At 55.4% G+C, this 20,959-nt stretch overlaps 2 protein-coding genes across 2 annotated transcripts; one reads left to right on the plus strand and one right to left on the minus strand.

Annotated features, from left to right (window-relative positions):
* Window positions 1-4,370: 4,370 nt before the first annotated feature.
* On the minus strand, window positions 4,371-7,136 carry LOC119110569 (10 kDa heat shock protein, mitochondrial). Its single transcript, XM_037234445.1, has 3 exons — window positions 7,005-7,136; window positions 5,250-5,411; window positions 4,371-4,816 (listed from the first exon to the last, which is right to left on the minus strand). Exons 1-3 carry the CDS (start codon window positions 7,005-7,007, stop codon window positions 4,676-4,678), a joined length of 306 nt encoding a protein of 101 aa, XP_037090340.1. The 5' UTR covers window positions 7,008-7,136; the 3' UTR covers window positions 4,371-4,675.
* A 528-nt stretch (window positions 7,137-7,664) lies between these two features.
* LOC119109488 (heat shock protein 60A) lies at window positions 7,665-18,060 on the plus strand. Its single transcript, XM_037233113.1, has 11 exons — window positions 7,665-7,775; window positions 10,858-11,020; window positions 11,247-11,499; window positions 13,745-13,893; window positions 14,129-14,252; window positions 14,704-14,891; window positions 15,352-15,540; window positions 15,826-15,981; window positions 16,482-16,638; window positions 17,031-17,209; window positions 17,440-18,060. Exons 2-11 carry the CDS (start codon window positions 10,859-10,861, stop codon window positions 17,605-17,607), a joined length of 1,725 nt encoding a protein of 574 aa, XP_037089008.1. The 5' UTR covers window positions 7,665-7,775; window position 10,858; the 3' UTR covers window positions 17,608-18,060.
* Window positions 18,061-20,959: the final 2,899 nt, after the last annotated feature.

Here is a 20,959-nt window from a genome sequence, read left to right on the forward strand (position 1 = left end):
AGGCAAATTTGCATTCTTTATTTGCACCATTTATCAAAAAGCCCTCAATTTACCAGCATGACAGTTATCAACAGCGAGTAATGCCCGGAGCAAATCGGTTTTGTTAGAAAGCTTTTTGCTACAGTTTTGCAATATTCCAGCCAAAAATATTTTGGGGAAGCCAAGAATGGGGAGGCTGGTATCATACAAAAAGGGCACAGGGAATTCGCAAAAAAACACCTCTACTTTCAAGAATACTCAACTCCCCAGGCCCTCGTTTTCTGGCAGGCCATCTTTCCCAGCCCAAGGCGTAATGCTCATAACAACTAGGAGCGGTACCGCTTTCAGGACGACATGATTGGGACGCTTTAGATGAGCGAATTTTTGCGCCACTTCGGGCACAGTTAGTGTTCCGCATCCCCATGCACCGCAAGAATTTGGCTCTCGGAGAGTCTCTCTCTCTATGAGACTGGGGGGGGGGGGGGGGGAGGGAGATGCCACTAGTGATATGGGAGGAATGTGGGCAGGACAAGGATTGAGGACGAGAACCGTTGTTGAAATGATGGCATGAGCCTAACCGACAGCGGAGCTGCGCAAGGCCACGGAAATGCAGGCCATGACTTTCCGCTCTTACTGGCGGTGTCCCTGCTTCTTCCTGCTCGCTGTTGGGGACCAGAATCCGGGCAGAGGAGCGTACTTACCTACACTTATGACACTCCCTGCTAGACATGCGTGCAATGACCAGGTAGTCTGTGTGAAGTAGGTGTACCGAATTCAGAGAAGAAAAAAAATTGGTAGGTGCGAACGCTTCGTTTCCCCGCAGATAGCTGGTAGGTTTATTGGCGTGCCCGCCCGATACGTCTTCTCCGTATGTCCCCCCCCTCCCCCCCACACCTCATCTCATGTGCTGCTGGTCGGCCCGGCCGGCCCAACCGGTTGTCGCAAGCGGTCCTCACAGCGGTCACAGAGGCGGCCTCAGGTTCCAGCTTACCACACCTCTCCGAAATGGTTGTGACGGTTGATATGTATATAGGTTGACTGTTAACAGTAGCAACCAAGAGGTGTCGCCACTTACGCGGCGGAGTGCTTGATGACAACCGGGGTCGGGTACTCAGCTCGGATGTGTGGATTGTTCGGGAGTCTGGAATACATAGCTGCACGCGGCCGGTGCGCTGAGCGAATTGTTTCGTTGATCATCCACGGACAGATCAACGGTAGCACTAAAACATTTTCTTTGTGGGCAGATCATGCACGCCATACAAACGTTACAGCGAACTGTTAAGAATGTAGAAATGCTCAACACTTTACATGCACACCCAGAGAGCGATAACAAATAACAAGATCACAAATACAAACTGAATATAATATGCAGTCAATCTCAACAGAGTGAGAAAAGTGTTTGCCAGGTATGGAAACGAGACGCCAATCTTGGCCACCAAATCAATCACACCATTGCAGCCGGGGGTCCACAACGAGACAATGCGGAGCACGTCGCACTCTTTCGCTGCGGCGTAAAGGCGCCGGCTCACGTGTTTTGTTGAGATCTTGGCCGTCACGGCCGCGGCGCGGACTTTCGCGCTCTTTAGGCGGGCTCGCACTTGGGGTTTTCCTGCTGTGTGGGGCATGCGAACACGGTAGCAGCGAGCGATAAGCATGCAAAAATCGTCGGTTACGCCTGGGAATGCGGTTACTGGGCATCTTCACAAGATAATCACCGTGATCACCGACCCCCACGACCGTACCAACCGGTCCCACCGGCCTGTGCATCGATCCTGGACATCAACGGTCACTCCGACTCGAATGTTGTACAGGGGTTTTGCGGTGCTGTCGTATATACATATACAAGGTAGGTCTTGCCGGCATGTTGAAGGTAGTCAGCTGAGACGGACTCGAAAACTCTGCTTGGTAGCAGGTCCACCATCATCGGCTCCTTCCGATGGCTGGGCAGCAGTACTCTGCTGGCACGGCAGGAACTGACGATGCTGGCCACGTCGTTGTCATTGTTTGGCCAGCATGCGGTTTGTCTCGCTCTCGTTCTCGTTCGATTGATGCCTCAATGACTGTCATGCAAGCTACACAGGACTCCCGCCCTCAGACTGCGAGGGATGACGAGTCGGGGCTCACACACAATGAGGTCATCATCCACGATGATCCGTTCGCGGACACCTCAGAAGGGCCGCATTGCGACACTCAGTTTTCCCTTTGCGCCAGGGAAGCCAGTGGCTATGAATGCCCGCAACTCCTGGTATTCAGCGTCTTGTTCAGGTGCTGCGCGTACCTGCTCTAGCGGAGCCCCGTGCAGAGACATGAGACGGGAGCCGTCATGGGTGACTGCGTTGACAGCTGTCATGAGAACCTGACGGACGCGCTGACTCAGCTCTACTTCTGCCTCCCCATCCTCGAGAGTCAGGTCGCAGTCGTTCTACAGCAGCCGCCGGGAGAAGTGAGAGTCCACGGGACGTCTCGGAACGCCGGTGCGGCGGAGAGGTGAGACGCTATCGGAGCGACCATGCGCAGTATCGCATCATGGTGTCTGATGTATCATCAGATCCCACGTCTCACAAGACGCCGCAGATTCCTGCCATCGTCGAGAATCTCATCAGCAATGGTCGTCTGTCATGGACTCCCGATACCGGAGCTGAGTCCAGTCACCGGTCCTGAATATGCCAGTGCGATTGGTGTCTTGGCAACGGTCACAGAAATGGCAAAATTTGTGGATCTCTTTGACTGCAATCAGTAAATCATTGAAAGGTCTCCCATCAGGCTCTTGCGACCGCAAAAAGAATTCGCGGCGATCCGAGATGGTTTCTCTATTTATGTTAGCGCTCACCGATCCTGTCGACAATGACATCAGTGGTGGCGGTTGCATTGATCAGGTCAACACCCAGTGAACATTTCACGAGCCTCATCAAGTCGTCATCGAGAAGTGCGATCAGTCCCGTCTTTTCTTCCTCCAAAGGTGGGCTGGCCACTCACTTCAGCTTAAAGCCACCATTCAATTTTCTTCCCGCGCAGACAATTCTCGCAGAGATGCGCCTAATGATGGGTGGTGAGCGGATGCTAGAGCCGCTGACAAACAGCCTCCAATGCGTGCTGGTGGCTCTCCTTCACCCTGTGCAGCGGTGCGGACCTGGTGATTTTGCGAGGACAGGCGTGGACAGCGTTAGGAGGCGTTTCGTTAATCGCTCTTCTTTCTCCCGGGCTTCCTGCCGGTCCAGAGCCGCTACCTCCATTTGCTGTCTCAGCAGGGCAATCGGCTGCTCCACCGCCGTCTGTGCTGGATTGACTGATAATGAGGCCTTGTACAATTTTACAGCAATGCCCGAGCGGCCGGAACAGGCTCAGGCCTAGTCCTGCCGACCGCGCCATGATAGGTTTATTGGCGTACACGCCCGATGTGTCCACTCCACATGTCCTCCTCACCACATCTCTCGTGCCGCCGGTCGGCCGGTCGGCCCAGCCAGTTACCGCGGGCGGTCTCGGGTCACAGAGATGAAGTCAGGTTTCAAATCATCACAACCATATCTGATCCCACCACGTCGGTTGGCAGAGCTCGCACCGGGATGACTGTGTCAGCTAACCCGCGGACGACTGCGGATCAACATCAACCGGGAGGCGAGTATAACCATTCCGCTACGGATGTTTACGAGGTGTCGGCCGCAACAGGGTCGTGGGGAAGCTGTTGAGCAGTCTCCCCTTTACCACTAACTGCATCAGCCGCTTCGACCAATGCAGTCTGAACGTGTTGAAAAAGATCCTTTTTCTGAGGCTTCACAAACACGTTTACGGTTTTGAAAACCAACGCACCGTTGCAGTGAACAGCTCAACATTTGCTGTAAAGACAGCAATGTATACGTCGCAAAAGCGGATGCGACGCTGGCACAAACGGGGCAGCCGCAATTTACACCTACAGCTAAATTTACTCCATATAAATGTCGCCAGCGGCGACAATGCTTCAAAATCGAGGCCTCTGATTTCGCGAACTTAAACTAAATCCGCATACCGGCATCCATAAGCGTTTCTGAAGCAACACAAGCCACGCCGCTGGGTTCATTTATCACGCACGCTATAAACGTTACAAGTCAACAGACGCCGTGGGTTACAGGTTGCCAGCCGATGCCGTGGACGTCATTGCTCGTGCACGAAAAAAATGTCGCACTCCGCAGTTCATATTTAATAAAAGCCATAGCTACAAAAAAGGTATTTTGACCGTCTGTATGACCCCACTGAATTGCACCAGCTGCACATTACACTGTGCTGTTCTAAGAGTTACGAGTGGAGCCATTCTTTTGTCGCGGGACGCAAGACCAGCTGCTCCCAATCCCGCTGTTCCGGCAGGTGGAGCTACACCGAAATCGATTCCGGACGCAGGACGGAAGAAAACGCCGATGCGACACATTTCATATATATTACAAAATAAACGGACCACTCCTGACTGTGACATCCGCAGAGGATCCCATACACTTGACATAAACGGCTTACGCCTTAGAGTCGCTACACAATGCTCCTACCCCACCTACGGGCGAATACATGATGAGACTCGGCCGCCCCGACGACCGAGCAGCCGCGGCGCTCTGCCCGGCCGCCGCACGCTGCTGAGACCGCCGCACGCGCCCAGACAGTGGCTTGGCTAGCGGGCGCGCGCGGCGGTCGGGGCGCCCGTGCGCGTGGTGACCCCCGGTCAGGTGCCGGTCGCTCAAGAGGTGAACTTGCCGAGCAGGTCCGAGTCTCGCATGAGCACGTAGTCGGTGTCGTCCAGCGTCACCTTTGTGCCGCCGAACTCTGGCAGCAGCACTCGGTCGCCGACGCTGACCGTAGGCGCCACGGTCTTGCCCTCCTGTGCGTGGCACAGGTAACGTGTCAGGGCGCCGCACAGATCGCACCTCAACGCATCAAACACAAGTCACCCCATGTTATGGAAGGCACTTCAGAGCAAGGGCCGGAAGTCACCTCACAGCGCTAAGCCATCGTAAGATGCAGGCAACATACCACACCACAGCCAGCCAGAGGCACACAATGGACAGTATTAGTGATGGAAAATGATTGCTCATGAAGTGATGATGATGATGATTTGGACTTTAGGGCACAATGACTACCTTGGTCATATTGTGCCCATATTTCTCATGCAGTTTTGTATTTCGTCTGCTGGAGTTCAATGGACTTCTTGGCTTTTCATTCCACTCTGTTTACACAAATAATAATGTCTGTGTACCTCTAACCTCAATCATCATTACACTCAATTGTTCAAGCCTGTAGCTGCATGCACTCACGTCTGTCCTGAAGCCAGGACCAACTGCGACCACAGTGGCCTCAGACACCTTCTGCTGCGCCTTCTCTGGGATCACGATGCCACCCTTGGTTTTGGTGATGGCCTCTGCCCGCTGCAGCAGTACACGGTCAAACATAGGGATAAACCTCTTCAGGGCACCGGACTGAAAAAGAGAATGAGGCCTTTACAAGAAGCATCCTGCAGACATGCATGTACGAATCCAGTAAATGCTAGTACCAATGTTATAACCAGCTACCTATGCAGCTAGAAATATGCTGGTATCCACACCATGTCATTAGATCCCACATAAAGTTAAAAAATTAAAGATATTGAATACCAATCATGGATGAAGCTTTTTGCCAGACCTGCAGCACACCAGTTTGTAGCTGTCCCAGGCAATACAAATTGAATAAGCAGGTCACTGTCAGTTTGTGGAAGGTCTGATGTGCAGGTGAGTGGTATCCACTAACCTGACGTGGCCATTCCAAGACTGAGGTAGGAGTAAGTCTGACAGCTTGGATTTCAACTAACAATGTTGCCACCAAATTGATTTGCATCTGGGGACCCCATCTGACAACTGAGATTATTTGTTGATAGTGTCCTACTTTACTATAGCCTATTGAGAAATATGTATTGACAGGACTCTATTGTTTTTTTAGACATTGGACCCCATCAAGCAGCCTCAGCAAGGAGGTAGATAGCTCCAAGACAGGCCTATTGGCCCAATCCAGTAGGCTAAATGTGATTATGCACCAAAATACATGGTTCAACACAGGCACCAGTAGCATCTGATCCAGCAACATGCGAAGCACTGTTGACAGCCACATGAGTCCAATAATTCTAACCAGTATTTCATCATTCCACTAGTAAACTGCCTTCTGGCATTCCAGCTCTTAAAGAAAATACCGAAAATGCCTGAGGAAGAAATTCTCTGCTTACACCCCATATCAATTGCATATGGCCTAAACATGAATGACCTTGCATGCTATTTCACTTAAATGACATCTCAGCCTGCACTTTGTCAAATCATTGACAACATGGTAAAAGTTTGGTACTGCAGATAGTCAATACTGCTACAACAAGACAGTGAACCCCTCTACCTAAAAACCCTAGCAGCAAAACATTTGAAGTGATAATGGATAGTGGGCTCAATGTATTCAACACCAGCATTGCTTAGCAAAATCTAACAGCACTAACTGGCACCTAAATGTAAGCTATATGGGAGAACAACTTCTCTACATTCACTGAAGTTCATTAGTTAGCTGCAACCTGATCCACTGCATACAAAAAAAATGTGTCAAGGAATTATGCCACTACAAAGGTCATTCCATGTAAAAGTACACACAAAACAATTTTTCCCCAGACAAGCACTATTAGACTTGGTCTGAGTTCAGCACACACAACAATCAGCAAAGTCATATTGTATAGACATCCAGCACAGTGGATGGATTACTCGCGGAATTAACTAATAACTGATACCTACCATGAAAGACCCTTCGCCTCATGTGCGTGACTGGCCAATATTGGTGAAGGAAGCATGTGATAAGCCACTACAAAGCACAAGTCAGTAGTGATTGGCCCACTGCATAGGCTATGCCAAATGCTTGATTGGTATGACATAATTCACAGAAACGCGGTGATAATGGCCAACCATTCACATTGCAGACTCCCCTGCCCGTTGGTTGAAGACCCTCGACCTACGAGTGCACTTTATGCAGTCAGTTAGACTTCCACCACGAAAATGCCACATTCTTACCATCTTTGCGGCAGCGAGCTGAGCTTATCCTAAAGCGCAACAGACACCTCTCTCGAGACTTCCCGTTTTCGAAGCCGGTGTGGCAGTTCCTCTACCACATGCGTGAACTGATCGAAGCAAATGTGTCGAAAATGCGTCGCGGCAATGTGTCGTTTCCTATATGGAAAGTTATGTAATCACATTATTTTACGTTTAATAATTATTTTGAAAATAAATAGAGTTTTTTAATTCATATGCATGTTAAACAAATATATTTCAGTTGCACTAAGGAAAATAATATGTTTAAATGGTTTAAAATAGGTTGCAGTAAGAAATATTTTACATTGACGTCATAAAAATGACCACTTTTTCACAAAGGAAAAGCATAACACGATGAAGTACCTGCAAAATATAGAGGTGAAAAATAGTTGGAAGAAGATTTGAAGAACCGAATATTTCTTTATGCATGCTGCATGCCATGCGAATGATGAAATGTCTAAGCTTTTCTCGGTGCGCTTAGATATTTGTATACGAAATAATTTTAATCAAAAACAATGTAGTATCGATTTTTAGCACTGAGAAAAGAAAAGAACGTGTCCAGCATCACGCTAGCAATACAATACCCCTTCAGTTAACATTGAGTCAGAACGCTCGGCCCATCTCTAACCGGCTTCCGGAATGCTCCAGAACGTGGTTGTCTTTTTCTGATCCACGTGTGAGGGAGGAGGACGTTGGAGGTTGTTGGAGTGAAAGTATTCGGATTTGTCTTTGGAAAACCCTTCCACATTTAAGGTGGGTACTGTGCTTATACCTTTCTGGTGTTTGGTACCTGTTGGAAATGGAAGATGTCACGAAAAGGAACGGCCTCGTCGGGCGCCGGCCGCTCTCGCCTGAACTTGCACTGTCACCCGGTTTACGTATAGGGCAGTTAGGGTGGTGTGCAGCAGCGTGTTTTATGACCAAACTTGTCCATGCGAAGGGGACAAGACTGCAAATCAGCCGCAGTTGTTGAAAAGCTGATAATTGATCTATAGCAGTTTGCGCATTGCAATGAGACCTGAGTTATTTCGTTTCTGGTTTAGATCAAGAAACTTCAGGTGCAGACCTTGGGCAGCAAGTGTAGCCATTTCGGGTAGTTTCTTGGTACTGTTAGATGGGATTAGCTGTTCTTCATTCTTTTTGGTGCCCCCAATATTGCGCTGCTATGCTCTTGGATGTAAGTATTCTTGAAAGTTGTAAGGAATGTGCAGTAACCCAGTGATGTCAGCTACGGTTTGGGGAAAGTGTCCAGGCCGGGTGGCATGTATCATCCAGTTTGGTCTGGCCCCATTTTGTTTGTCCATTCATTTCCAGTCCTTAACTAGTCTCATCCTGTGCCACTGGGTTCTATCCCACCATGTCAGGTTAGTGTGCTGTGTCATTCATTGTTCCATCCCCAGTGCCTTATCTTGTTTCATTGCCTGCCTGCCTTACAATCCCATGCCACCTTGTCAGGTCGGTCTTGCCCAGTCTTGTTGGGGCTCATCATGCTCCATCCAGCACTGGTAGGGTTCTATCTGTCATGTGGTGGTGCCACCTGTGCCACTGGATCCCATCTGATCAAGTCCTGTCTCATGTGCCCCTGTCCAGTCCCATCCTGTTCTGTCTAGTTCTTTGCAGTGGGGTTCCCTTTGGAACTATAAGATGCTGGCAGTGATTTTTTGCTTTTGTGGCATTGGGGTGAATTCAGCTGAGTTTTTGTAACCTTGGCCACCCTCACGTAATTAACTGATAGCGCACCCCAAATGCATGCATCTGCTGACTGGAACTGGGTGTGTGGTAGGTGCAGTAAACTTTTTTAATGCCATGATGTGGCACAGAGCTGAATGAATGTGCTAGAAATACTCAAAAATATTTTGTGCATCTGTCAATACCTGTGTGGCGTGAATTTTGTCCCAAATACAGTTCATCTAGACTGCTGAGGAAGTATGAAGCATTCACCAAGCATATCTGCCATCTGTGTCCTGGGATTCAGTGACATGGTTTTCTTGGTATCAAACCTAATGGGAGGGCTCTGCCCCCAGACCCTCCTCAGCCGGGCTGCCAAAAAGTTCATTCACTATGCCAGATGCTTGTGTGACACCAGTGTGCCAAATATCGGGCTGGCGTGGCATCAAACCCAGACCAAATTAAATTAAGCTGAATTCCAAAGTAATGTTACATGAATGCGTGTTTTCAGAGTAGGTTGCTGTGGGATTACCTTCCCATTATGCGAATGCGTGTTTTCAGAGTAGTTGTAGGTTGCCGTGGGATTACCTTCCCAGCACTGTAATTCCTTGGACCATGATTGTTTGCGGCCCTGCACCAAACTTAGCCTGAAGTGCTTGGATTTATGGCACACGTGCTGAAGCAGTTGCTGTGACATTGCCACTGTGCCGAATATGTTCGGATATGTGCGTTTGCGGTCTGGCCTCATAGCAGCCGGACCTTTCCAAAACCTTGGGTTTTGGTGAAGTCCGGTCTTAAGCATCAAATGTAAAGGGAAGGGGGGTGGGGGAGAGGGAGACTCACAGCGCGCTTCCAGGACTGCATGGTTAGGGCGTTAAAACTGCGTTTGATTCGGAGGTGGTGGCGGGTGCTTTTGCGGTGGCGGAGGCTCTGAAACGAGGTCCTACTTTGGCGGCCGTCTTGTAAGGTCATGGGAGAGGCGCCCAGATATAACTCTTAACATTGGGCTGAATATTTGGGTTTTGAAGTAAAGTAAAACGACCAAGCCGTTGTGCTTGGCCATATCATTGTAAAGTTTTGGTCTTGTATGGAAGAGGGCGTACTGGGTCCCAGTCTAGTGCCCATTTGCGGTCTGCAGGAAAACTGCAGTTGAGGGAGTTGGTGAATGCTTCGATAGAGGGGGTTGATTCATTATAGCCCTTACCCTGATATTGGCGGGTGGGGATGGTGTTGTCACTTTTCCTTCGTTTGGGCCTAGAGTACTAGGACCAATTATCGGCTTGGTCGCACAAAACTACTTGCGAGATATCACCGTGGTCAATTCAGTTCCTTCCGCGAGGTTCGAACAGTCTTAAGGCGCGTTCGGCCGGCAGATAATCTCGGAAAATTATCTGGAATGTTGGAAAATCTTCCGGAATGACGCTCGGCACTGCCGTCATGGAAAATGATCCCAGATCATTTTCCGTAGCGAGGGAGAATCATGGAGAATTTTCAGAGCATGGTCCAGGCGGAGAATCTTTTTTCGCTAAGCATAGCTATGACCGTTGGCTGTGGATGGCGCATGGGAGACTAATCTGGGGTATAATTTCCGGACCGGCCCAGTAGAACTTGAGGATTCCGCGGATGATCATCGGAGAGATAATTGTTCGTTGAATAATTTTCCCTTGGCCGAACGCGCCCTTAGTTTGGAAATCGCAGGGAACCCGTCGACCGTGTCCCCCCCCCCCCTGCCCTATCTGTTATGTTATGGAAAAACGACCAATCGGCTTGAGGGTGAAGAGGACAATTATGTGTACCGATTTTGGGCATGCTGTGCTAGGAACTTGCGGTAGTTTAAGTGGCTAATTGTTAAATTTTCCCGCTAGGTTCATGCAAGAAGTCTGTGTTAAATTTTCCCGCAAGGTTCATGCGCGAAGTCTGTCTTAGTGGGTTTACGAGTATCAGCCAATGGCTCAGCGGATCCAGTGCCCGCAAGTGCACGCTTGCTAAATGCCAGCTTAATGCCATGATCACGACGCCACATTGACACCGGAGTGTTTTCCTACTCATTTTGTCTCTGTTGCCATACCACCACCACGGGGCTTGAGACCTCGGACACGTCTGTGCTGGATCCGCGGGCGCCTGTGTGCCTGCTCCGCCTAACCGAGCCCCGACCACCCCTCCACAGCATGTACCGCGTTCCGGGTGTGCTGCGCGGCTCGTCGGCGGCGGCGCGCCAGCTGACGCGCTGGTACGCCAAGGACGTGCGCTTCGGCGGCGACGTGCGCGCCACCATGCTGCAGGGCGTGGACGTGCTGGCCGACGCCGTGGCGGTCACCATGGGACCCAAGGTACGGCGCTCCCGCCCGCCGCGGCCGCGCGCGCGTCGACCGTCCGGGCGGAAAGGCGGCGTGCGCGGCGCGGGCCGCTCGCCCGCTCTACTATCGCGACATGGCTGGACGGGTTGTGCAGATGCTGTGACTGTTGAGGTGTTTGCTTGTGCTTTGCTGTTCGCCGCGTGCTGTCACAGCTTGTGGGCGTGGGAGTGCGGTGACGGACCGCGTGCCGGCTGCGCAGGGCCGCAATGTGATCCTGGAGCAGTCGTGGGGCTCGCCCAAGATCACCAAGGACGGCGTGACGGTGGCCAAGGCCATCGAGCTCAAGGACAAGTTCCAGAACATCGGCGCCAAGCTGGTGCAGGACGTGGCCAACAACACCAACGACGAGGCCGGCGACGGCACCACCACGGCCACCGTGCTGGCGCGCGCCATCGCCAAGGAGGGCTTCGAGAAGATCAGCAAGGGGGCCAACCCCACCGAGGTCCGCAAAGGTGAGTCACGGCGTCATGGCCAGAGACGGGCATTCAGATGTACTGACTTGTTGGGGTTGTTGCTTGGGGCAAGTTATGAGGGGAAGTCAGTTGTAAGGGTCGTTGACCCGGCTGGGTCATCCTCCCCAACGCCCCCGCCGCTCCGCTCCGTGGAGGCGTCGGGTGACCGGCGGAGGTACAGAGAGGGGGCCGGTGCGTGGCCGCCGCCCGGCACACCCGGCGGCCGCGTCCCGCACCGCGCCACGACAGACGCTCGTGCGGCCGGCTCGCCGCCGCGCCGCGCCCAAGAACCGTGCGTGTACTTTGAAAGCGGACGACCGTCGGAGAGCGGCCCCTCCGCCATGCCAGTCCAGTTCAGTTCAGTTCAATCCAGTTCAGTTCAGTTCAGTTCAGTCCAGTCCAGTCCAGTCCAGTCCAGTCCAGTCTGCCGTCATGTCCCTGGAGACAGCGGCGTGGTTGGGCGCTGGCGACGATCACGTGTCCGCTGTCTGGACATTCGACGGCGTCGCCGCCTGCTGGAGCTGTGTAGTTGGGGCTTACGTAACAGAAAATGTCATGTTTATGAAAATGTCAGGTTCATGAAAATGCCAGGTTTATCCGGACGCATAGGCACGGCATGTGTACCTCAGCCTCACTGCATGCCGCGTAGCGTGCTGACTTCTGGAGCAAGGACAAGTGCTGGTCTTAGAACCTGCTTTCGCCCCCAAGCGAAATGCAGAGCCGGAATTATTTCAACTTCTGCGCAGCTATTTCCGCTTCTGTGGGTCTTGGCTCGTCTCGCCGCGCCGTGCCGCTTTTGACACAGCATACCGCTGCGATGATGGTGTACTTAACTGTAAGTAGGGATATTGCCTATTCGTCCTGGAGGCGCCGCGGTTATGCATGCATTCCACCCAAATTAATTGCTGTGGACCAGGCTTTATCACGGTCTGACCATGCATCGTCCGTGACCCCTCGGAGCCCGTCGCTAAGTCGTGCTTGGCATGACCGTGCGCTGGCGAGTTGACAACAAACAGTACTATTTTTAGGACACGTTTGGTTTGAATGTTTTGCATTAGGTGTTTTTGGACTATCGCTAACCGTAGTGTATTGTGAAGGCCTTAGCCCACCATCCCTATAAAGCGTCCCCGGGTTGAACGGGTGATGTTCGAGTGCGGACATCGTTTCGTTCCAAAACATGAGCCGTAAGTCTTTTTGGTGTACATAATGAGTGGCACTGAGGAATTTTTCACGATGTGGCGCCGTGCCAATCCCCTTCTCTCTCTCTCTCTCCCTCCCCCCCCCCCCTCTATCGTCCTGTCAGCTGCCCATTGCCGCCAACAGCAAGCCACGCAAGCGCTGTAAGCGACATGTCTTCCAAGCGGTGTCAGGTGTCGGCGCTCCGACAGCTGAGATAGGGGGAGGGGGGATCGGGCTAGCTGATTCGATGTCGCCGGCGTTTGGCACAGCACCGCACCGCACCGCACCGCACCCCGACGGGGCCGTCTCCCTAACGCTCTCACCGGTCAGACGCCGTCGCCGGTCGGGGTGAACGCGGGAGAGACAGTGAACGGAACGTTCTCAGGATCGGCCGCTCGGTGACACCGTAGCCTGTGGCCTGGGATAACGAGAACTACATCTGCTGCACACTGCGGGCGGGCCTGTGTTAACGGGTGCTGATGTTAATGATGTGCTGATGCTGATGATGTAATGGGCGCTGATGTATTAACGGGTGCTGATGTATTAACGGGTGCTGACGGGTGGCACGGGGCGACTGAATATTGAAGAGGCCTCGCTTTCATAGGAATTGATCGGTAACGCCCGCGTAATCGGCCGAGTCAGGCGGGGTTGGCGCTACAAAACAAGCACAGCGTGTGTGTGCCGGACGGGCGGGACTCGCATGGCAGGACATGACTTCACGCGAAACCCCTCCCCCGCCCCTCTACTGGTCCCCTGTGGGAGGTTTACAAACCTTCGCAACTCGACAATCTCTCTGCCTGGCGTTTGCCACTCTGCGGTATATGGCATATGCGTCAAAATTTCACGCACCTGACATTGTGGGAGTCGTGTCTCCTTGGAGTGGTTGGCGTTCTGATGGCCGCATCCATGACTGCGTCCGCATCCATGACTGCATGACTGCGGCGTAGCCCCAGCCGGCGGGCGTTCCGTGTTTGCACGCGCTCTCACGTGGCTGCCGGCGGGCGCCCGGCGGCTGAGGGTTCGCCCGGCTCTGGTGTGACGCGGCCCCCTGCGCCGTCTCCGGCAGGCGTGATGCTGGCGGTGGAGGCGATCGTGGCGCACCTGAAGACCATGTCAAAGGCGGTGACGACGCCCGAGGAGATCGCCCAGGTGGCCTCCATCTCGGCCAACGGCGACAACAAGATCGGCGACCTCATCTCCAGCGCCATGAAGAAGGTGAGTGACGGTGTCAGCGGAAATCTTTCATCCTGGGGGCTTTTGGGTGTGATCTTATACGTATGTCTTGACGTCGAGGAATGAAATAAGAGTGTCATGCGATCTAGCGTTTTAGCTGGGTAAAAGGCCGCGTGTTTCCGCTTGTTAGCGCGTGGTGCGGTGCGCGCCGTAGCCGCGGCATGCGCTGTCCGTGTGGGCGGCTGACCGTTGACGGCTGTCTGTGGCGCCACGTCAGGTGGGCCGCGACGGCGTGATCACGGTCAAGGACGGCAAGACCATGCACGACGAGCTCGAGGTGATCGAGGGCATGAAGTTCGACCGCGGCTACATTTCCCCCTACTTCATCAACTCCAGCAAAGGTGAGCTTCGGTAGCGCAAGTTGGGCGGGCTTCGGTATTCGTGCCTGGTGTATTGGATGGCACCACTATGGAAAGGAGCAATTAACTATTCATCATCTACCATATTCGCATGCGTCAACAATAGCTTGATGACGTTGCATGACTTAGTATGTTTAGCACCAAATCATACTGTTGGCCGGCTCGCCACAAAACTCAACATGGAACGTGGCGATTTCACTATCCGGCGCACGCGTCCTCCCATATTCACCGGCGCGGCGCCGCGCAGCCGCGTCGGTTGGACGTGGAGGCACATGACTGGTGCCGCCGCGCCCGGGTCTGCCGGTGGGGCGGCCCCGGGCCGGCGCGGCACCGACAGCCGTTCGCGAGACGACGGCGCTCGGCCCCCGCCCTTCCCCGAACTGCCCCCGCCCCCGCCGGTGACCCGACGCTGACTTGCGCCGCCCCTCGACAGGCGCCAAGTGCGAGTACCAGGACGCGCTGGTGCTGCTCTGCGAGAAGAAGATCTCCAACATCCAGCAGATAATCCCCACGCTGGAGATGGCCAACCAGGCGCGCAAGCCTCTGGTGATCGTCGCCGAGGACGTGGACGGCGAGGCGCTCACTACGCTCGTGGTCAACCGGCTCAAGATCGGCCTCCAGGTCAGACAGACAGTGGGACAGACGATGGTGCGGTGCGCTGACCGGGAGGAGAGGGGGAGGGGGGGGGGGGGGCGACGTACGGGAGAGGAGTAACGGCACGGAGAGTCCTGCGGTTCTGGGGAGCGTGAGATGCAGCTGAGACAGCGCTGTGGGCCCGAACATACTTCACTGCCTGTCAAACTAGCGACTGGCTGATCGTGTTTGTCGGGTTCAAGGAAACTACCTGGTGACCGCTCTACTGCATTCAACGGAGTCCATAGTGATCTGTCGGCGGTACGCTATTTCCGCTGTCGTTATTGTTTTGCCACGCCTCTTCACATGGATGTGATCGGCCGCTCTATCCGGCGTGTGGGCAGCGCCCAGTCCACCGCTCCGTGTGATATCTCTGGCAGCCGGCGGTCCCTGTGACGCGCAGTGTGTCCGCGCCGCCCCCGACTGACGCGGCCGCCCGCTCCGCCAGGTGGTGGCCGTCAAGGCGCCCGGCTTCGGCGACAACCGCAAGAACACGCTGCAGGACATGGCCATCGCCACCGGCGGCGTCGTGTTCGGCGACGAGGCCGCCTCCGTCAAGCTCGAGGACGTGCAGATCTCTGACCTGGGCCAGGTCGGCGAGGTGCAGGTCACCAAGGACGACACGCTCATGCTCAAGGTCGGTGGCGGCCGTGTGCCGGGCGCGCGCGTCCTCCCATATTCACCGGCGCGGCGCCGTGCAGCCGCGTCGGTTGGACGTGGAGGCACATGACTGGTGCCGCCTTGCCCGGGTCTGCCGGTGGGGCGGCCCCTGGCTGGCGCGGCACCGACAGCTGTGGGCGTAACCGTGCTGTGGTTGAGCAGTTCCGTAGCGCTGGTGCTCTGAGTGGGGTAGTGATCGATGACACCTCGTCTGTCGGCTGCCGCGGTCCACGTGCTGAGCGGTCGTGTGTCCGCCCTGCAGGGCCGGGGCAACAAGGTCGACATCGACCAGCGCTGCAACCAGCTCAAGGACCAGATCGAGGAGACCAACTCCGAGTACGAGAAGGAGAAGCTGCAGGAGCGGCTGGCGAGACTCGCCGCCGGCGTCGGCGTGCTCAAAGTGGGCGGCTCGAGCGAGGTGCGTCCGGCACGGCCCGCCGTGGCCAGGCCCGTCGTGGAAGGGTGGCGCTCGCCTGCGGCATCGTTGTGTTGCGGGAGGGGGGGGGGGGGGGGCGTCTCCCTAACGCTCTCGCCGGTCAGACGCCGCCGCCGGTCGGGGTGAACGCGGGAGAGACAGCGAACGGAACGTTCTCAGGATCGGCCGCTCGGTGACACGGTAACCTGTGGCCTGGGATAACGAGAACTACATCTGCTGCACGGGTCAGCGATTTTGTGTTTAAAGATGCACTTCAGACAATCCACAAGTGTAGAGTGTAGAACCTGTCACGGGAATGTGGGTGGCATGCTCTATTTAGTTACTGAATCATTGGACACGTTATGGAATGGACGAAAGGGTAGGTTCGTCATCACTTACTGAATTTCCTTATCCTGCGTATAGGCGGGTTGCGTTGCGTGCTTCCGCGGTGGTCGCCAGTGCTCTGGTGCTGACCTTGGACCGTGCCCGCGCGCCGTCGGCAGGTGGAGGTGAACGAGAAGAAGGACCGCGTGACGGACGCGCTGAACGCCACGCGCGCCGCCGTCGAGGAGGGCATCGTGCCGGGCGGCGGCGTGGCTCTGCTGCGCTCCGCCAGCTCGCTCAGCGGCCTCCAGCTCGCCAACGACGACCAGAAGACCGGTGCGTGCCGCCGGCGCGCTGGCGGTGGCCGGTGACGCGCGCCAGCGCCGAACCGCTGACGTGGTTGACTGAACGGATGTGTCGTGTGTGTCGTCAGTGGGCGAATCATGTCATCGGTAAAATGGCGACTAGTTCATTAGTTACGGACGCCGGCGTGGTCGGTCGCCGGCACCACATCCTCCCCAACGCCCCCGCCGCTCCGCTCCGTGGAGGCGTCGGGTGACTGGCGGAGGTACAGAGAGGGGGCCGGTGCGGGGCCGCCGCCCGGCACACCCGGCGGCCGCGTCCCGCACCGCGCCACGACAGGCGCTCGACCGCGGCCCGACGGCGGCCGGCTCGCTGCCGCGCAGCCCCTCCCGGTGGTGACAGGCGCGACCCTCCCCCTGCGGCAGGCGTGGAGCTGGTGCGGCGCGCGCTGCGCATGCCGCTGCAGACGATCGCGGCCAACGCCGGCGTGGATGCGGCCGTGGTGGTGGCGCGCGTGCAGGACGCCTCGCCGGAGATCGGCTACGACGCGCTCAACGACGAGATGGTCAACATGATGGAGCGTGGCATCATCGACCCCACCAAGGTGAGGTTTGGGCGTGACGCGCCCCGCCGCGGGGGCGGCGCGGGAGCTGAGGGCGCCGGGTGGCTCTGGAGCGTGTCGCGGCCGTGCTGATGGTGTCCCCGCTGCCGGATCTCACGGGACGCCCGCGGTCGTGGCCGGCTGGCGGGCCGTGGGTCCGACGGGCGGGCTGACGGGTGGCCGGCCGGCGCTGGCCGTGCCGCGGCGGCCCTGACTCTGCCCGCTCCCGCCAGGTGGTGCGCACGGCGCTGACGGACGCGGCCGGCGTCGCCTCTCTGCTCACCACGGCGGAGGCCGTCGTCTGCGAGATGCCCAAGGAGGACAAGGCCGACGCCATGGGAGGCATGGGCGGCATGGGCGGCATGGGTGGCATGGGTGGTATGGGTGGAATGGGCATGTAAGCACGTGGCGAAGGCCACACCCGTCATTTGTATCTCATCAGTCATCCGTTTCGTGCCGATGGGGATGTTAGTCATGTGATAGTGCCGAGGGATCAGGTCGCTGGAGCAGATGGTCCCGACCAGCTATTATATTCGTTATATTGTGGTTTGTACGTCGGCGTACGCGCATGCATTACAGGACTGCTCTGCCACCGTGTATGCGTGTGTGTGTGTGTGTGTGCGTGTGCGTGGTGAGCGTCTGCCCGCCTCAGTCAGGGCGCCGTGTGGGTGTGTGTTACCGCGCGGCCGGCGGGGGCCGGCTTCCTCGTTCCCGGACGGTTATACCACGGCAGGCCTGCGCGTCCGGGGCCGGGCGACCCGTCCCCCGCCAGCGAGACGCGCTCCGCGACTCTACCATCGTGTATCATCCTGCCGATTGTGCGGCTCTCGCCCAAATACATATTTTGTACCGATCTGGGTGATCCTGCCGGATGAGCCCGCCGAGGCGGGGCGCCGCGGCGAACGGCTCCAGCCGACCCCGTGTGGGCTGCAGCGGCGGAAGCGTACCGAAGCGCCTCTGGGCCTGAGCAAGCCGCGGCGCGCGGAACAGCTGCAGCAGTGGACTGCGAAAGTGGCGCAGTCGAGCAGCAGGCCAGCGTCTGCTTGGTATTGCCGAATACGTGATACGCCTGGTGCCGCGTGTTCGCTGCCTTTGGGAGCGCGGTATGAGGCGCGCCAGCTCGGCAGCGCGTGCGTGAGGGGTATCACGACTTTGGCGCTCAGGAAAAAACTGCGGACGGGAGCAGTGTGACAAGATATACGCGATATAACTTCTGCAGCAAAAGCTCGGCAGAATTATGCCCGGCATTACCTCTTCTCCAAAGACTTACATGAGCGCTATACGATAAAACGTATGCTGCAAGAACTTATTCATTCCTTTATAGTCGTTACTTAAAGGCGGCGTGCTGCAGAGCTCGTACGCGACATAACCGCTCCGCGACAACTTCCAGTGCAAAGACGCTTGCCCGTCATTGCTTTTGCAGCAGGCTCACGCAGTCTTACTTACACGCGACAACACTTCCACTACGAGATGCACCAACAGCGTTACACAAGGCTTGGAGAGAAACGCAAAACATCTTTAAATAAACTTATGCCAATCATTACGTGTACTGCAAAAACCCATTTAGTCTTCACTCATCAGCGATGTTACCCCTCCGACCAATACCTCATTCGACATTTGCGCAATATGATGAAGGGCATGCGATACAAATTATGACCCGTCAGTTCTTCAACCCATAAACCCCCCTAAAATCACGGCGGGAACAAACATCACAGCACTTGCGCGAACGAAATCAAACTGAAGGCGCACACTCCATGGTTCGATGCATTATTGCTGCTCCGAAGTGCAAGTTTGCGATCGACGAGTCACAGCAATAGCGTGAACGCCACAGCGTGACGTGCTTCTGAAAAAGTATGGTACACTGCCGCAGCGTTGCAAAACTATGTGGGGGCCAGGCAAGGTAAAACGGTCGAACCTGCTCCAAAATACATGAAACACAACGTTTGCCCCGTGTGTGGCACACCTTATCACAAATGATTGCGGAATTGGATGGGGCCACCGATTGAATACGAAACTTTACCCCTGGCCTGATGTTCGCTGAAACGCGAAATTACTTGAACCACCCAGTGTCACGCGACCGAGTGATTGTTAAAAAGTTATACCCGTCATCGAGTTTTTGCAACCAAAACTACAGCTTCTAGCGCCAAGCACGGCAAATCGATAGCGTAATGCAACATAATCGCCGTAGTTTTTCTCACAGGCATAACGAACGTTTATTTGCAATATTGCCTGACTGGGCTTACCTCCTAAGCTACGCATTGTTCCTATCCCTCCTGTTAGGTTTTGTATTTTGCACCCCACAGGAAATGCAAGCATTAAGGGTAATGCCACGTATATGTTAAGACTAGACATTTTTGCAGTAGAAGTAATGACTGACATCTTTTGAAGCATAGGTTTTGCCGTGTAGCAGTGGGAGCAATGCCCTATATAAACAACGGCTGTTTTTGCAGTAGAGTCTTACACTCCTATCGCTACAAGTTCTTGTGCTTATGCCGTGGAACCGGTACGTGGCATGCTGTGACAGAGATGGGCCCTCCCGCAGGGTCGTGGGTATCAGGTTCGGCTGCAATTACCAGCAGTGGTGTCATTTCCTGCACTGAAATTCGCACGAGATGTTGTAGTGAACGGAATCGCACAACATTGCACGAGCGTTGTTCACCGAAATGGATCATAATTTGCCCTTGCCACCTATGGCACAGGTTGGCTTGCGGATGGCTGACTTCGTAATGACCTGAGTTCATCCACGGGAGGTAAGGAAGTGGGGGAGGAGGGAGAGGGCGGAAGCGCCGTGAGGGTGGCACAGCCGTCCCCATCTGTGCAAACACTGAGCATCAACCATACGACACAGCTCGACAGTCAGCAACCGTCGAGCTTGCTCCGCCCCGTCTGGCGTTGTCGCTGGAGGTCAGCGTTTGTGTAGAAGCGGCCAGTTGCCGCTGCCGCAGCACACGCACCGGCGGGGGGCGCTAAGCCCCGAACAGGCGCTCCGAAGACCCGCTATCCACGCTCGACTACCGCCTGCAGAGATGACAGCGCCCAGCTTTAATGAGTGAGCCGAGTGGTGCAGAAACCCGGACGCAGGCAGTGTCGATATTTTCAAACTACGAAATGTTTTGTCGTGACTCCCGCCTGGTGGGAAATCGTGGGGCGGTGACGTCATGGCACCGCATTTTCAGGTCGCGAGGCGCACGACGCCACGCGTCAGCGGCATTCCCTCAGCTGGAAACAAATCCTGGAGCGCTGTCCACTGCGCCTGCAGCGCTTCACGCCTTCGCCTCGGTTCGCGAGGGACACTAACATAAGGACACCGGACTAGGCCTGCCGAGTCATCAGCCTTCCGCTTCCTCCCTCCGCATGACCCCACGCCTCCAGCAGTCTCCGGCCGCAGACCAGTGACGCTGCACCGTAGCTCGGTAATAACTGTATTATTTGACGGGAGGTATGGCGGGTACAGCATACACTCGGCCCGACACCGGTCGCGGGGCGCTCCTTCGACGCCTCGAGCCGGCCGCGAGATGAAACTTCGCACCATACGCGGCCAGGCGATGTTCTGAGTACGCGACGCGGTGCCGGGTGGCCGCCCGTGCAGACAAGCGCCACGGACCCGGCGCGGCTGACGGCCGCGAGTTTCGGGGGGTAACAGATCAACATGCTTCGGGGGGTAACAGGTCAACATGTGTCGGGGAGTAACAGGAGGCAAACAGCGCCAAACCGGGCACGCGGCAACAGCAAACAGCGGGCGCAGAGGGCGAA

This window comes from Pollicipes pollicipes, unplaced genomic scaffold (genome assembly GCF_011947565.3).
Source record: "Pollicipes pollicipes isolate AB1234 unplaced genomic scaffold, Ppol_2.1 Scaffold_7231;HRSCAF=8579_pilon_pilon_pilon, whole genome shotgun sequence".
NCBI classification, from domain to species: domain Eukaryota; kingdom Metazoa; phylum Arthropoda; class Thecostraca; order Pollicipedomorpha; family Pollicipedidae; genus Pollicipes; species Pollicipes pollicipes.

Bases quoted from the DNA above. Each gene is read 5' to 3' on its own strand.
- LOC119109488 (XM_037233113.1), top strand. From the start codon at position 10,859: ATGTACCGCGTTCCGGGTGTGCTGCGCGGCTCGTCGGCGGCGGCGCGC. The intron at 11,500-13,744 runs GTGAGTCACGGC...CGTCTCCGGCAG, and splicing joins CCCCACCGAGGTCCGCAAAG to GCGTGATGCTGGCGGTGGAG. The intron at 15,541-15,825 runs GTCGGTGGCGGC...TCCGCCCTGCAG, and splicing joins ACGACACGCTCATGCTCAAG to GGCCGGGGCAACAAGGTCGA.
- LOC119110569 (XM_037234445.1), bottom strand. The intron at 4,817-5,249 runs GTGAGTGCATGC...TGCCACGCACAG, and splicing joins GTCCTGGCTTCAGGACAGAC to GAGGGCAAGACCGTGGCGCC.